General features: G+C 36.5%; 1 protein-coding gene across 1 annotated transcript in view; it reads right to left on the bottom strand.

The window, feature by feature from the left end:
* Positions 1–18238, bottom strand: part of LOC123566493 (uncharacterized) — a 158833-nt gene that overhangs the window by 48008 nt on the left and 92587 nt on the right. The window contains exons 17-19 of the mRNA XM_053549125.1: positions 12292–12434; positions 10502–10685; positions 5697–5838 (exon numbers count right to left, since the gene is read on the bottom strand). Coding sequence (XP_053405100.1) covers positions 5697–5838; positions 10502–10685; positions 12292–12434 — 469 coding nt within the window. The remainder of the gene's footprint in view (positions 1–5696; positions 5839–10501; positions 10686–12291; positions 12435–18238) is intronic.

The raw sequence follows: 18238 nt of genomic DNA on the forward strand, positions 1-18238 counted from the left end.
TGACCCCGGGGTCATGATTTGAACAATTTTAGTAGAGGTCCACTAGGCAATGCTACATGTCAAATATCTAAGCTCTAAGGCTTCTGGTTTTTGAGAAAAAGATTTTTTAAGATTTTCTTATGTAAAATCAAGTGACCCCTGGGGCGGGGTCAATTTTGACCCCGGGGTCATGATTTGAACAAACTTGGTAGAGGTCCACTAGGCAATGCTTCACACCAAATATCTAAGCTCTAGGTCTTCTGGTTTTTGAGAAGAAGATTTTTAAAGTTTTTCCTTTCGGTTGCCATGGCAACCAGTGTTCTGCATAGAATTCAATTCTTTGAACAATTTTGAAAGGGGGCCATCCAAGGAACATCCCTGTGAAGTTTCATCAAAATTGGCCTGTTGGTTTAGGAGGAGATGTTGTTTAAAGGAAAGTGTGGACGGACGGACGGACGGACGGACGGACGCCGGACGGTGAGCGATCACAATACCTCACCCTGAGCACTTTGTGCTCAGGTGAGCTAAAAAGACGTTTGTGGTCATATTTGAAGATTTACAGCTGTAAAATGGCGTAAAACAGAGAACTGAAAAAATACCAGTCAATCGGAAATATCGTCAACTTTAATTTGTTAAAATGTCAAAATGGTCCGTTGAAAATCGATTTAAAATAACAGACTAAGCTGAGCAATTACTTATTGTTTGTACATGTATGGTCCTGAAAGTAAATGTTTGTTTTAGATGTATAATATGTAACGATTTTAAATATGTTAGATACCAAATTCATATTACAAAATATTACTTTTATTTTGACAAAAAATAAAGATTTATAATATTGACTTGTTCCCCATTTCACTTTTTTTTTTTTTTAAAAACTTCTTAAGTACATCTTTAGAAACCGTTTGCCTGTAAAGCATCGATAAAAAATATATGACCAAAGTATTAGTTATCGATTTCCCCCCCCCCCACCCCCGTGTTACAACAACAAACTTTGTACGGAAATGACAAATTGGGATTATTTGTTTCCCGCTTTATCGGTTTAAAAAAGTTACTAAAAATTGGTAATGAAAAGTCAATAGTATGTATGTTTTTGGGTCACTATAAAAATTTTTAAAAACTTTTAAATTTAAATAAAAAAATTCTACAAAATTAAATTGTTATTATACCAACCTTTTTTTTAAATCTTTAAAAAAAAAATTACGCATGAAAAAACCGCTTCATGACTTAAAAAAGTCTAGAATAAAAAAATCTGTAAAGTTTTAATTTTTTCATACTGACACTATTTTTGCAGAGAAAAAATTTTTTCTCCTAACAAGGCAAGGTTTGTTTTTTTTGAAAAGTCCCATCTAAAAAAAAAAACGTTATTTTGTCAGTTCCCCGGTACCCTTTTCTAAAAAAAAAAGATTGAAAATTTTAAACTTTTTTTAATGCTTTTCCGAGATTCCGTTTTAAAATCGAATAAATAAACGTGCGTCCCCGCCTTATTCATTTTTAAAGCAGCCCGGCTCCCTAGTTTTCTGCGAAATAAAACTTCTATTGGAGTTGTTTTTGCCCTTTTCAACTTTAATCTCGTTTAACCCCAATGGTTTTCATCAAATTTTTTGCCGATTTTTTTTATTTAAACCTTGCAAAATCAACATTTGGTGACTGACCCCTTTGTAGATATGGGATGAAAGAAATTGAAAAAATGTTAAAGTTTATTTGTGAAGAAATGATAAATCGAATAAATGAATAATGAATACTTAACGGCTATTCTAATTTTTTTTTATATTAAATTACAAAATTAAACTGACATTTTTGACGTTTCTGAATTTGTTAAAGCAATAAAAAAGCAACCGTGTTTCGATTAAATTAAAAATATAATTCATGGTCTGGTTTGTCACAAAAAAAAATCATTTATAAAAATTAAAACATAAAAATCAAAAAATACTTACTCGTGCTTCCTTTCCCCTCTGAAAAAAATAAGATTTGGCGTGGGGTACTTGGCCAGATGTTATCGTTTCGGGAATCGAAGCGCAAAGCGTGAGAAGGTGTTTCCAAAGATTGGATCCAATATCTGTATGATTAAAGACCCCAATTAATTTCGCTTTTTTGGGGTTTAATTGGATTCATTGAGTTTCTGATTTGTAAAATTTGCAGGTAGAAAAATTTTAAAGAAAATTGTCAGCGGGGTTTCCGGGCTTAGGGACAGGGGTTTTCTATTGATTTAGTTAATATCTTCAATTTAAATTTTAAGTTGCAGTAAAACTTTTGGGGCAAAAATTTATATTTTACAGTTTTTTTTTGTGGAGTGGGTAAATCAGGAAAATGCTTTATTTTTGTTTTAAGAAAGACCCCATTAATCTTTGCCAAAATTTTTTTTTCGAGCTTTTTCTTTAAATTTTAAGAATATTTGATTTTTACATCAATCATGTCACGCCATCCACGTTCCCAAAGGGTTTTCATGTTTTAAATTTAAAGTAATGTGATGTTATCCTACCTTTTTATCTTTATAAATTTTTTTTTTCTCTTAAATATTTATTTTTTTAGTTTGCTTGTGATGGTAAGTGTCTTTTTTGTTGTCTAAATATTTTAAATAAGACTTTTTTACAAGGGGTGAATATGAAAAAAATTTTTTTTAAATGGACCATAAATATCACGGTGCGTTTGAAAAAATAATGGAAAGTTTGTAAAAAAAATTTGGGGGGAAAAGGGTAGGCCAAAGCTCGAACCCACTACCCTGAATTGGGAGCTAAAAACCTTTGCCCCCCAGCTACGCACATGCGATAGTATAATTCCAACTAAAAATTTTATATGTAAATCTGTTTCGTATTTTTGTTTTTACATTGAAAAGGGTTTTTTGGAAATATGAAATATTCACGTGCTAGGTCAATACTAAAAGGCCCCACATCCACGAAAATAAAATGTCTGCCCCAGTGTATACTCAGTGGAATAGAGGGGACTGGAAAAATTTTATTTTTCACGTGCAAAAGTGTTGCACCACATTCGCCGTTGATACCACATCGAATGTTTTATTAACACGTGCGCACGTAAAAACATCTTAGCTAACACGTTCGCATGTGATAGCTATCACGTTTTGCAGTTGTTAGCTGACACGTGCGAATGAAAAAATTACAACAAAAAATAATCGAATATCGCCTTTTTTTTATAAACAAAAACACTTACTTCATAAATTACGCTAACTAAAAATAACATTTCCTTATGAAAAGAAAACCATTTAGAAAAAAATTTCAGATTTCTTTCACCCTTTTTTATTTATCAGTAACAGTGCCAGTTTATTTTTACATGGGCACATGGTAGTAAACGGCTGCACTTGGCAGTGATAGTTATCACCCACACACGTGGAAATACCACATCGCACGTGGTAGAACTCGTGCGCACAGAAAAAGTAAAATATTTCATATGAAAGGCGTTTTTTGATTTTTTTGGGCCAGACACTTTTTATCGATTATTTTTGTCTGTAAAAATATTAGAAATTTTTTTCATAAGTAAAGTTCAATACATTCTTATAACTTTTTCAGTACAAAATATAAATGGATTGGTTCCTTTTTTTTCTAAAATATTTGATTTTATGCACAACGTTGGAAAAGTGCAGAAAAACATTAATTTTTGCTTGCATTTAATTTTTTCAAAGGCGTGTAACGGATGTATTTATCACACAAATAAATAGGGAGAATTGATTAACCTTTTCTTTTCTCAATCGGGTATTTAGAATAAATGTTAAATTTAAAACGGGGAAAGCGCTAGATAAATGAGGATTATTCTGTTTATTTTAAATTTTTAACCTTTTGGGCCTGAATGCTTTTTTTAGTTCATGTCATATTTGTATTAAACATTTTTCTTTCAATTGGTTCATTCTACATACCGACAAGTTTGAAAACATCGAAACGTTTACCTTTGAAAAGCCGGGGAATATAATTTTTTATACACAATTTATTGCTCCATATTTTTTAAAAATAAAGTTATTTAAACCCCGATTTCCGGCATTACGGGAAAATCGGATTGTATACCCAACTAACGGACAAATTTCGTCCAGTATTTTCGAATTTCAAAATTTTTTAAATCCCGTATTTCCCGGGATTACGGGAAATATACGGAGTTGCGAAGAATATACGGGGAAAAGATCCCCGTATTTTCAAAAAAAACAAACTATACATACCCGTATATCCGAATAACGGGAAATTACGGGTTGTATACAAAGAATATATGGGAAATATAAGTCCCGTATTTTTAAAATATACAAATTATGTAAATCCCGTATTTCTCGCATATACGGGAAATATACGGAGTTGTACACCAAACATATACGGGACATATACGTCCAGTATTTTCGAAATATACAAATTATTTAAATCCCGTATTTCCGGCATATACGGGAAATATACGGAGTTGTATACGAAGAATATACGGGAAATTTAATCCCTGTATTTTCGAAATATACAAACTATACATATCACGTATATCCAGAATATACGGGAAATATACGGGGTTGTATATGAAACATATACGGGAAATATACGTCCCGTATTTTCGTAATATACGGATTTATGTATTCCCGTACACCAGACATATACGGGAATATACGGTGTTGTATACGATCAGAATAACCCTTTTTAGAATTTCCCGTATTTCAATAATATACGGGGTATCGTATACTAAGAATTCCGTATTTCATAGTATACGGAAATCCGTATTTTATTAGTATACGGACTTTTAAATATACAAGCCCCGTACACGCCCGTATTTTAGTTTTCCCGTATTTTTTCCCGTATATGGGTAATATACGGGATCCCGTACACTCCCGTATATTAACTCTTTTTTCGCAGTGTGGAGAGATATAACAATACAATGTATACACAAGCAGAGGTGTTCCAAGAGACACTGCTGTGAATTTATTTTTCAAGTCTACCAAGAAGGTAGTACAAGGAAAACTTGCCCTTCATCACTGCTTGCCATGTTTTTGAATAAAATAGAATGATTTTAAGGAATCTAAAAGAGGGTCACGCAAAGAACATATTCAGAAACCAAGCCAGCAGTTTCATAAAAGAATATTTTCAAAGCTTTCGGAAAACTAGCTTTGCATGCCAGATGGCCATTTGTTTTTTAGCTAGACAGAATGACATGAAAGAACTTGAAAGAGAGATACCTAAGGAACATTTCTGCTAAACTATCAGGCGGCTCAGGCCAGCAATTTCTGTGACTATTTTAAGCTTTCCTTCTGGTTGTCATGGCAACCAGAATTTTGCATTAATGACAAAAACATGTATTTAAAGAAATCTGAAAGTAGACAATCACAGGAATATTTCTGTGAGATTGGGTGGAAATTGGCACAATGATTAATGGGGACATGTTCTTAAAGTATACCCCTAAGATTTCCAAATATTAGTAGAAAACATCTAAAGGTTTGGAACAACCAAAAAACAAAACATAAATATATGAGCCGTGTCATGAAAAAAACCAAGATAGTGGCTTTGCGACCAGCATGGATTCAGACCAGCCTGCACGTAAGCTAACAGTTTCTCTAATTGCAATATGGTTTGAAAGAGGACAGCATGGATCCTGACCAGACTGCACAGATGTGCAGGCTGGTTTAGATCCATGCTGGCAGCAAAATCCTGACCAGACTGCACAAATGTGCAGGCTGGTCTAGATCCATGCTGGCCGCAAAGTCATTATGTTCGTTTTCTCATGTTGCAGCTCATATTGTCCTTAGTTACCATGAGGTTTTTCCGTTCTGCAGATTTCCTTCACAGTATGCCCCGGCAAATGCACAGTTCTGACAGAACATGCACCGGTTATATGCGCTAAAAGATGGTTGGCAGCCAAGGTAGTAATGTGATGGAACAAGATCAGCATGTGCTGAAAAATAATTATCAATTCAACATTTATACTTGGGGGGCTAAGGTCTACAACTGTATAACTGGTTAGCCTTTTTTTTACACTTCGCATGCACAATTTGAATAAGTTATCTATATTTGCACATCATTCATTAATTAAATGCTTGATTATCAAAATTTCTCTTTCAAAATACAGTAGTAGGATTTTACTACTTATTTCTGATTATGGATTATATCATGTGTAAAAACATAAAAGATAGATCAATAAAATAACAATTTAAAATTTACACACATCAAGACATAGGAAATCTGGAAGGGTCTGGGACTCATACATTAGTCAGTAATTTCACATGGCTTTTTTCTTGTGTTTCTTTAGAGTTACACATAAATGATTCTAATGCATAAAGATTTGGACAAGAATTTACCGCACAGATGAATCAACAGTGCGATTTTAATATGCCCACCTCCTGGGGCATAAAAATGAACTGAAGGACCGGCATGTATTCATTAAAAATTCTCTAATTCAAAAATCAAATAAGATGGTCATGATGACCCTGAATCGCTCACCTGAATGATATGAGCCACATGTTTAAAATGGCAAATTAATGCTAAAATATTAAGAAGTAGGTCATATTAATGGTTACTGAAAGTCAGTTTTTAAGATCTGTGTGCAAAACTGTACATGTCATCCAAATTTAATGGCTGTATCTTAAAAAAAACACACAAGAAAGTAGGTCAGTAGGTCAAGGTCACAGTCAGGTGACCAAGTAATTATAGTTAAACACTCTAGGAAATATGATCTGATATTTTTTTAAGTATCTGCTCCTATATAACTCATATATCATGTGACCCCTGTTAGACTTCCACTAGGCATACATACCAAATATCAAAGGCCTAGGCCTTGAACTTTCAGACAAGAAGATCTTTTTTCCCTATATTCCCTATACAAGTCTATGTTAAATTTGGGAACCCCAAGGCAGGGCCTCTTTTCATCCCAGGGGCATAATTTGAATAATTTTGGTAGAGGGCCACAAAACAATGCTATATACCATATCAAAAGCCTAGGCCTTGCAGTTTCAGGCAAGAAGATTTTAAAGTTTTTTCCTATATAAATCTAGGTAAAAGTTGAGACCCCAAGGGCAGGACCTCTTTTCAACCAAGAGTTATAATTTGAATAATTTTGGTAGAGGCCCTTAAGGCAATGCTATATACCAAATATCAAGGGCCTAGGTCATGTGGTTTTAGACAAGATTTTAAAGTTTTTTCCTATATAAGTCTATGTAAAACTTGGGAGCCCTGGGGCGGAGTCTCTTTTCACCCCAGGGCCACAATTTGAACAAGCAAATTCAATGAAATAATTTCATTAGTCAAAATCATTTTAACAGAAAATGAATGTTTTTTTTTGGGGTGGGGTGGGGGGGAGGGAGAGGGCAGCTGGGGTGACCATGTGAGGGTACAAAATTTCACATGTTTATTATAAATATTGATGAAAAATCAAGAATGAAAAAAAAAAAGTGTGTGGGTAATGCATGATTGGGGTGGTGGGCAAGACTGAGTGGAGAGTGAGGTGGGGGATTGGTACAACTTTGCATGCTAATAAATTTTCGTGAAAGGTTTGAAAAAAAAATTAAATTGAATGATTTTTTTTTTTTTTTTTTTGTGGGGAGTGGGAGGGAAGGGGAGGAGGTGTGACCAAGGCAGGGTGGTGACCCGGTGTGTGTACCAAATTAACATGTTTATAATAAATGTGCATGGAAAAGAATGAAAGAAGTCAAATGAAATTCTACCAATTGGTTGGTTGCTAAGTACAAATCTGTAGATTTTTAAACAATTAAAGGGCAATAACTCTATGAGAAATATGAGCTACATGTTTCAAATGTCAAACTGATGATTTTTAGAAATTTTTTGGAAGATTTTCTGATGAACAATCAAGTAACCCCTGGGGCGGGGCCAATTTTACCCCTGGGTCATGATTTCAACCAAGTTTAAGAAGTCTACTAGGCAATGTTACATATCAAATATCTAAGATCTAGGCCTTCTGGTTTATTTTTAGCAAATTTATTAAGTTTTCCCTATGTACAATCAAGTAACCCCTGGGGCTGAGTCAATTTGACCCTGGGGGTAAAGATTTGAACAAATTTTGTAGAGGTCCACTAGGTAATGCTACATGTCAAATATCTAAGCTCTAGGCCTTCTGGTTTATTTTAAGAAAAATTTTTAAGAGTTTTCAATGTACAATCAAGTAACACCAAGGGACGGGGTCAATTTGACCCCGGGGGTCATGATTTGAACAAATTTTGTAGATGTCCACTAGGCAATGCTACAAGTGAAATATCTAAGCTCTAGGCCTTCTGGTTTATTTTAAGAAAAAATTTGAAGATTTTCCTATGTAAAATCAAGTGAACCCATGGGGCGGGGTCAATTTGACCCCTGGGTCATGATTTGAACAAATTTTGTAGAGGTCCACTAGGCAATGCTACATGTCAAATATCTAAGCTCTAGGCCTTCTGGTTTATTTTAAGAAAATTTTTGAAGATTTTCCTAAGTAAAATCAAGTGACCCCTGGGGCGGGGTCAATTTTGACCCTGGGGGTCATCATTTGAACAAATTTTGTAGAAGTCCATTAGGCAATGCTACATGTCAAATATCTAAACTCTAGGCCTTCTGGTTTATTTTCTAAAAAAAATTGAAGATCATCCTATAGAAATCTATGCAAAATCAAGTGACCCCTGGGGTGGGGTCAATTTTTACCCCGGGGTCAAGATTTGAACAACTTTAGTAGAGGTCCACCAGGCAATGCTACATGTCAAATATCTAAGCTCTAGGGCTTCTGGTTTTTGAGGAGAAGATTTTTTAAGATTTTCCTATGTAAAATCAAGTGACCCTGGGGCGGGGTCAATTTTGACCCCGGGGTCATGATTTGAATAAAACTGGTAGAGGTCCACTAGGCAATGCTTCACACCAAATATCTAAGCCCTAGGGCTTCTGGTTTTTGAGAAGAAGATTTTTAAAGTTTTTCCTTTCGGTTGCCATGGCAACCAGAGTTCAGTATGGAATTCATTTCTGTGAACAATTTTTAAAGAGGACCATCCATGGAACATCCCTGTGAAGTTTCATCAAAATTGGCCTGGTGGTTTAGGAGAAGATGTTGTTTAAAGGAAAGTGTGGACGGACGCCGGTTCATATTTTTTTTAAGTTTCATGAAATTCTACCAGCTTGTTACTGAGAAATGGCTGCAGACATGGATTTTTCATTAAATCAAGGGCAATAACTCTAAGGGAAATTGACCAGTCCAAAAAATAACTTAATGGGCATCATCAAAGTATGTTGGTGCATGTTCATTTCAAGTTTTATGAAATTCTACCTGATACACTGGGACCCCTTTATAACGCTGTTGTTGGGGTCCAAGGTTCCAGACCCGAGGATCTAGCGGGGTTAAAGTTATAATGCTGGTTGGCCATATATGCCGACTGCGCAATACCCCACCCACCCATAATGCATTAGACGTATTTTGAATGCTGCTTTCTTTTAAATAACAAATTCTAAGCACAAAAATGGGACACTGATTTACCTTATATATTCTACTGGAAAATACATTTAAAAAATTATAACGTTGTGTCATCTTCCCATTTCGTCGTAATTCTAAAAGAAAGTTAAAATTTTGAATCCTGGAAGTAAACATATAACACTGTGTGAGAAGCACGCGGTTGTGGAAATTACAACAGCGCGGGGTTTTAAACACGTGGAAAATAAATAAAAAAGTTGTTACAAAGGAGAAGACCCGCAAACAGTTTTACAAAATGATATAAGATAAGAAAGATAGAAAATAGCAACATAATTTAGATCTACAATAATAAAAAAATGAAAATGGGATGATTATGAAAAACGACTGCATTTTATTACAAAACTGGACATGTTGTTTGATTTTTTTATTCACTCAAATTTTCATGTCATCTGCTTACCGGTAATTGATAAAAACATAAACGGCTTGATAGTTGACCAATGTTACAATGTTTTTTGTTTTTGTTATTTTTTTGTTTTTTGAAAATTTGGGCGCCGTGGTATATCGAATAGTGTTATAAAGGGTTTCAAGTGTAGTAACTGAGAAATGGCTGCAGATAGACATTTTTGGCATTTTTCATTAAATCAAGGGCAATAACTCAATGGGAAATTAACCAATCCAAAAACAAAATTAATGGGCATCATCGCAGTATGTTGGTTCATGTTTATTTCAAGTTTCATGAAATTCTACCTGCTATTTACTGAGAAAAAGGCTGTGTACGGACAGTTACTGAGAAATGGCTGTGGACAGACGGACGGACAACGCCATTTCAATACCTCCCTCCCAATTTCATCGGCAGGGGATAACAATCTTCATAGAGGACCATAAGATGATGTCACATGCCAAATATCAAGGCTCTACACATTGGGGTTTTGGACAAGAAGATTTTTTAAGTTTTTCCATTCGGTTGCCATGTCAACCACTGTTCAGCATGGAATTCAATTCTTTGAACAATTTTGAAAGGGGACCACCTTTGAAGTTTGATGTAATTCTGTCCAGTAGTTTTCAAAAAGATTTTTTCAGAAATTGTTGATGGATGGACGACGCACGATACACGACGGATGACGGACATTGAGTGGTCATAAAAGCTCACCAGGTGAGCTAAAAAAAGGTGATAACTAACATGCCGGATTCATGAGTTCTGGTATTTTGATCTCAGAGCCATCATTTCTGCAGGTGATGTTTCTCTGTGTAGCATGGTAACTCATCAGCAACTGTTCTTTCATCTGCCATATCTCTGTGCCACGTGCATTCACAGTTCTATAGCGATTCTTCGGAGGATGACATTTTGCACAAGGAATTGTTTCCTGTCAAATGAACGTAAGAAATTATTGTGAAAATGTAATTATTCTTAGGATCTATTTTTGTGGATTTTCTTATAACATAGATCCAGGAAATCAAATCAAATGGAAAAAATAAAACTTCAGGCCAATTTTCGATCAGTGTTCCTGATTCAATTCAGTTCTAACTATAGTTTCTCCAAATCAGTACCACAACTTTCACTTATTTCTATATACATGTATTGTCCTTATTTTTCCCCTGAAACTCTTGATTCCAATTAATGCTTGTTTAAAAATCTTACATAAATTTTCTTTCTTCCAGTTATATTTTTCAGATTTTTGTACATTTGAAAGGGCTTTCATATTTTTCAGAAAGCTTTGGAACATGACAACTCATATTCTGTCACAAAACAAATCCAGAATGTTTTCAACATAATATACATGTGTATGTTGACCATCTGGAGCACTATGTCTCATCCTTAAAACTTGAACTCAATAAAATAAAGACCTCTGACAGAAAACTGGTGTTAAAAATTGCCCAAACCACAAAGCTTAATTATATGTAAATCACCATCATTTTCAAACTTTTTTTCATGTCTTTTTATCAGTATCCTAACATTTTTTAAACTAGAAATGTGTCCATGGGACACAGATGCCCCCACTACATGACATTAAAATGACAATTTTTTTCCTAGGTCAGGGGCCGTAACTCCTACAATACTGAATGAATCCAGATGTGAAACCCCAGGTGCACAACTGCACATGCTGACCAACATTCCTGTAAACTTTGGTAACTATAATGCTACGTGCAAGAACATTTTTAACAAAGTCAGGAGATATAACTCCTACACGACATAATGAATCTGGACGCGAAACCCCAGGTGCACAACTGCACATGCTGACCAACATTCCTGTAAACTTTGGTGACCCTGGGTCAAATAATTTTGGAGCTACACACAACACAACATTAAAATGACCAATTTTTAACTGAGTCATAACTCCTACATGACTGAATGAATCTGGATGCAAAACCCCAGGTGCACAACTCCACATGCTGAACTTGAACACTCCTGTAAAGTTTTGTGACTCTACGTCAAATACTTTTGGTGCTAGGCACAAAACAACACTAAAATTACCAATTTTTACGAAGTCAGGGACCATAACTCCTACATGACTGAATGAATCCAGACGCGAAACCCCAGGTGCACAACTATACATGCTGAACTTGAACACTCCTGTAAAGTTTTGTGACTCTACGTCAAATACTTTTGGAGCTAGGCACAAAACAACACTAAAATTACCAATTTTTACAAAGTCAGGGACCATAACTCCTACATGACTGAACGAATCCAGACGCGAAACCCCAGGTGCACAACTACAGGACGCGAGGAAGCTACTAGTGCCATTTTTTTTTCTTTGGTATGACGCGGCTTAGGATTGAATCCCCGACCTCCCGCACTCAAAGCAGACGCTCTACCACTAGTCTACCGTGGCAGCTGTGTGTAGTAAAATTTCATTGTAAAAATACCAGATTAATTTCACTCTAAAATATAGCAATGATCAATATATTAACAACAAATGATCTATTGTAACTAAACAAGGGGATAAAGTTACTAGTACACATCTGCCTTACCAAAGCATATATCTTGAAGTTCATCACGGAGGCTCTAATGATACCCTTATAGATCTTGAAGACACCTAAATGGGCGTCAGACAGAGGGTCCGCATTTACACCATCACTGACCATCCGAGCTCCAACAAACAACATCTGTGTGTCTGAAAAAACATAAGAAAGTGACAGTGAGATGTGAATATGGATTTACTTATTGATTCATGTTTAATATTGTGGATACAGTACCTTTAAGTCCCATATGGCTTTTGGTTTTATGTTAACAAGAGGGCCATGATCACTCACCTAAATTTAGATATAGCTTGAACAAATTCCTTTGCTAAAGCTACAAAAACAAATGGTATAGATTATTCAGAGTAATAATCGAAATCTGTTAAAAACTTTTTACAGGTGGTCTAAATCTCTTTGGTGTAGCTTCAAAAAACAAGAAAGTAGGTCAATAGGTCAGGGTTAATGATGAGTATTGAAATCTGTATACAGAATTGTACATATGGTCAAGATTTTAATGCTGTACCTTCCAAAACAAGGAAGTAGGTCTGAGCAAGTAAGATAATAAGACTTTTCAATATCAGTATTGAAATCAATATCAAACATCATACATGTGGTCCAAATCTCATTTGCAGTAGCTTCAAAAACAAAGATGTTCAGGGTTAAGAATATTAAAAGTGAAGATTGAAATCTGTATTAAAACTTATAAATGTGGTACAAATTTCTATGCTGTACCTATACATGTCTATTTAAACCATGTGCACCCACCCACCCTCTGGGGTGGGGCCAGTTTTCCAGGGGAATAACTTAAAAAATCTTGGTAAAGGACTACTATACAATGCTTCATACCAAATATCAAGAAGATAGGATTATAAATATGGCCTCAATGATGTTAACAAGCTTTTCCTTTGATTTGACCAGGTGACCTAGTTTATGACCGGCATAGGAATCTTTAAGATATTTTGAAAGTTTGTATCAAATCAAGCCATAAATAAAGTCTCTATATGGCTACAAAAGCAACAAGTTCTGTGCAAGTTTGATTAAAATTGATTTAAAAATGTGGTCTCTACTGTATTCACAAGAAATTTCAGATGGACAGATGATGGGCGAAGAGTGATCACAAAAGCTCACCTTGTAACTACGTGACAGGTGAGCGAAAAACAGATAAAGCAGCTGTCCATTTAGATAATTACAGTGAAAGTTCAGAAAACCAGACCTTCTGAAAACCGGAAACCTTTAAAAACTGCACGAAACTCAAGGTCCTGGTTTTTTTTTTCAGTTCTTATTTCTATATATTTTTAACCTCTGAAAACCGTAACTTCCGAATTCTGAAAACGATTTTTGAAAGACCGTTTATATTTTAACACTAAAACTGACTTCCGAAAACCAAACAGCAAAATATTTGCCAGATTAAACGTGTCACCTGTTAATCCAAAAACGCCCGTAGCAAGTTGCAAACATGTTCTTTTGTTTATCTTTTAGCAGCAGTCGTTTATTTTGACATGCTTTATAATCACAATGATCATTTCATGCAAAAGTAAGAAAGTAATCGGCGATTTCTTTCATTTGTATTCAATTTATGAAAACATGATGAATTAAATATCTTACATGTGATAAAACTTTCTGAGGTTTGAATGAAAAAAAAGACCAGTGTTTTTATTGATTTAGTGCATTATCAACATTAATTAAATATTGATGAACTCGGGACTCAAAGAGATGGTAAAATTATAAGAACTGATTTGTTAGTTTTTTTCCCCCATAAGAATGATCAAGAGTAACCTGTTGCAATTGGGGGGGAAAAATTGATTAGGGGGAGGGGGGAGAAGAACTGACCAGTTATCTTCTCCTGGGGAAAAAAAAGACTAGTCAGTTCTTTCCCCCGGGGAAAAATGACTCGGGAAAAAACTGACTATTTCAGGGGCCATAACTCTGAAAAGGGAGTGGACCAAAATAAACAAGAGGACCATGATGGTCCTGAACCCAGTGTTCAACTGAGTATGACATCGTTATTTCTATTATTTGACATAGTGACCTAGTTTTTGAGCACATGTGACCTAGATATCATCAAGATAAAAAATTCTGACCAATTTTCATGAAGATCCATTGAAAAATATGGCCTCTAGAGAGGTCACAAGGTTTTTCTATTATTTGACCTAATGACCTAGTTTTTGAAGGCACGTGACCCACTTTTATACTTGACCTAGATATCATCAAGGTGAACATTCTCACCAATTTTCATGAAGATCTCGTGAAAAATATGGCCTCTAGAGAGGTCACAAGGTTTTTCTATTTTTAGACCTAATGACCTAGTTTTTGACCCTACGTGACCCAGTTTCGAACTTGACCTAGATATCATTAAGGTAAACATTCTGACCAATATTCATGAAGATCTCATGAAAAATATGGCCTCTAGAGAGGTCACAAGGTTTTTCTATTTTTAGACCTACTGACCTAGTTTTTGACCCCACGTGACCCAGTTTCGAACTTGACCTAGATATCATCAAGGTGAACATTCTGACCAATTTTCATGAAGATCTTGTGAAATATATGGCCTCTAGAGAGGTCACAAGGTTTTTCTATTTTTAGACTACTGACCTAGTTTTTGATGGCACGTGACCCAGTTTCGAACTTGACCTAGATATCATCAAGATGAACATTCTGACCAACTTTCATAAAGATCCCATGAAAAATGTGACCTCTAGAGTGGTCACAAGCAAAAGTTTACGGTAGCACGGACGCACGCACGGACGGACGACGGACACCGCGCGATCACAAAAGCTCACCTTGTCACTTTGTGACAGGTGAGCTAAAAATAGGAGGTGCGCAAGTTCATATCAAGATTAAGACTCATGCAAGGTTTCATGAATCTATATCAGGTACCTTTTGAGCTAGGCGTGTCACAAGGTGAAAATGTGCATTTTTGACTATTTCAGGGGCTGTAACTCTGGAAACAGGGGCAGAGCCAGACGAAAAATAGGAGGTGAGCAAGTTCATATCATGATAAAGACTCATAAAAGGTTTCATCAATTTATATCAAATACTTTTCGAGCTAGGCACGTCACGAACTTCAGACAGACGGACGCACGAACGCACAGAATGATGGACGGACGGAAAAGCACATTCCTATAGTCCCCGAAACTGGTTTTCAACCAGTAGGGGACTAATTAATTTCAAAGCTAAATGCAAAAACTTAACCAAGATGTGACGCCGACGCTGACGCCAGGGTGAGTAGAATAGCAAGACTATTCAAAGTCGAGCTAAAAATTATGAAATTATTTTTTTCTCAAAGTTAAGTCATCTATAATCCCCCTGTTGTGTTGGAAATACTTGCACAATTTTGACAAATGGCTTCTTTCAAGCTTTAACTGTGAAGACCCAGGCATTCCTCCAAGCTTTAATTGTGAAGGAAGCTACAAGGCATGCCTCCAAGCCTATACCTGTGAAAAATAACCCCCAGTTATAAACAAAAATAAAGACCCAGTCATTCCTCCCAGTGTTAATTGTGAAAGAAAACCCAAGGCATGCCTCAAAACTTAAACTGTGAAGGAAGACTCAGGTGTGCATCCCAGCTTTACCCTTGAAAAAAGACCCAAATGTGCTTTCCAGATTTACATGAAAACTCCAGGCATGCTTCCCACCTTTAACTGTGAAGGAAAACACCAGGCATGCTTCCCACCTTTAACTGTGGAAGAAGACACTAGGCATGCTTCCCACCTTTAACTGTGGAGGAAACACCAGGCATGCTTCCCAGCTTTAACTGTGAAGGAAAACACCAGGCATGCTTCCCACCTTTAACTGTGGAAGAAGACAACAGGCATGCTTCCAACCTTAAACTGTGAAGGAAAACACCAGGCATGCTTCCCAGCTTTAACTGTGAAGGAAGACACAAGGCATGCTTCCCACCATTAACTGTGGAGGAAGACACAAGGCATGCTTCCCACCTTTAACTGTGGAAGAAGACACAAGGCATGCTTCCCACCTTTAACTTTGGAAGAAGACACAAGGCATGCTTCCCACCTTTAACTTTGGAAGAAGACACCAGGCATGCTTCCCACCTTTAACTTTGGAAGAAGACACAAGGCATGCTTCCCACCTTTAACTGTGGAAGAAGACACAAGGCATGCTTCCCACCTTTAACTGTGGAAGAAGACACAAGGCATGCTTCCCACCTTTAACTTTGGAAGAAGACACAAGGCATGCTTCCCATCATTAACTGTGGAAGAAGACACAAGGCATGCTTCCCACCTTTCACTTTGGAAGAAGACACAAGGCATGCTTCCCACCATTAACTGTGGAAGAAGACACAAGGCATGCTTCCCACCTTTAACTGTGAAGAAAAACACCAGGCATGCTTCCCAGCTTTAACTGTGAAGGAAGACACCAGGCATGCTTCCCACCTTTAACTGTTGAAGAAGACACAAGGCATGCTTCCCTCCTTTAACTTTGGAAGAAGACACAAGGCATGCTTCCCACCATTAACTGTGGAAGAAGACACAAGGCATGCTTCCCACCTTTAACTTTGGAAGAAGACAAAAGGCATGCTTCCCACCATTAACTGTGAAGGAAGACACCAGGCATGCTTCCCATCTTTAACTGTGGAAGAAGACACAAGGCATGCTTCCCTCCTTTAACTTTGGAAGAAGACACAAGGCATGCTTCCCACCATTAACTGTGGAAGAAGACACAAGGCATGCTTCCCACCATTAACTGTGGAAAAAGACATAAGGCATGCTTCCCACCTTTAACTTTGGAAGAAGACACAAGGCATGCTTCCCACCATTAACTGTGGAAGAAGACACAAGGCATGCTTCCCACCTTTAACTTTGGAAGAAGACACAAGGCATGCTTCCCACCATTAACTGTGGAAGAAGACACAAGGCATGCTTCCCACCTTTAACTGTGGAAGAAGACACAAGGCATGCTTCCCTCCTTTAACTTTGGAAGAAGACACCAGGCATGCTGACATTATTTTAAACACAGACTAGCACCTGGGTAGAACAGTTCACCTTTTTCAAGCCAACTGGATAGCTTCCTCATATGACAATCCAAGACAGGCTTGATACCACAGAGGACAAGAGCTGTCTGTCGGCAGCTAGCTCAACTATTCAAAGAATTGATGGAAGTATGGTGTCAAAATATTACCAGAGATTTTCAGACAAAAGAAGAACAAGAGTTCTGCCAAACAGGGCAATGTAATACAAATTTGGCCTCTAGAGTGTTAACTAGCTTTTCCTTTGATTTGACCCGGTGACCTACATTTTGAACCCACCTGACCCTGATCTGAACTGACCTAAAGATCATCAAGATTAACATTCTGACAAAGATTCATTAAGATATGGCCATAAATATGGTCTCTTGAGTGTTAACTAGCTTTTCCTTTGATTTGACCCGATGACATAGTTTTTGACCCCACTTGACCCAGATTGGAACTTGACCTACCAATCATTCAAGAATTTACATTCTTGCCAAGTTTCATTAAGATATGGTCATAAATTTGGCCTCTAGAGAGTTAGCTTTTCCTTTGTTTTGACCTGGTGACCTAGATTTTGACCCGACCTGACCCAAATTTGAACTTATCCTAAAGATCATCGAAATCAACATTCTGATCAAGTTTCATTAAGATATGGTCATAAATGTGGCCTCTAAAGTGTTAACTAGCTTTTTCTCTGATATGATCTGGTGACCTGGTTTTTGATCCCACATAACCCAGATCTGAACTTTACCTAAAGATCATCAAAATTAACATTCTCACCTAATTCCATAAAGATACAGTCACAAATGTGGCCTCTAGTGGCCTCTAGAGTGTTAACAAGCTTTTCCTTAATTTTGACCTGATGACCTAGTTTTTTACCCTAGATGACCCAATATAAAACTGATGCAAAATTTTATTGAGAGTAATATTCTGACCCAAGTTTACTAAAGATTGGATCAAAATTGTGACCTTCAGAGAATTAACAAGCTT

The sequence above is a fragment of the Mercenaria mercenaria genome, chromosome 8, assembly GCF_021730395.1.
Source record: "Mercenaria mercenaria strain notata chromosome 8, MADL_Memer_1, whole genome shotgun sequence".
NCBI classification, from domain to species: Eukaryota; Metazoa; Mollusca; class Bivalvia; order Venerida; family Veneridae; genus Mercenaria; species Mercenaria mercenaria.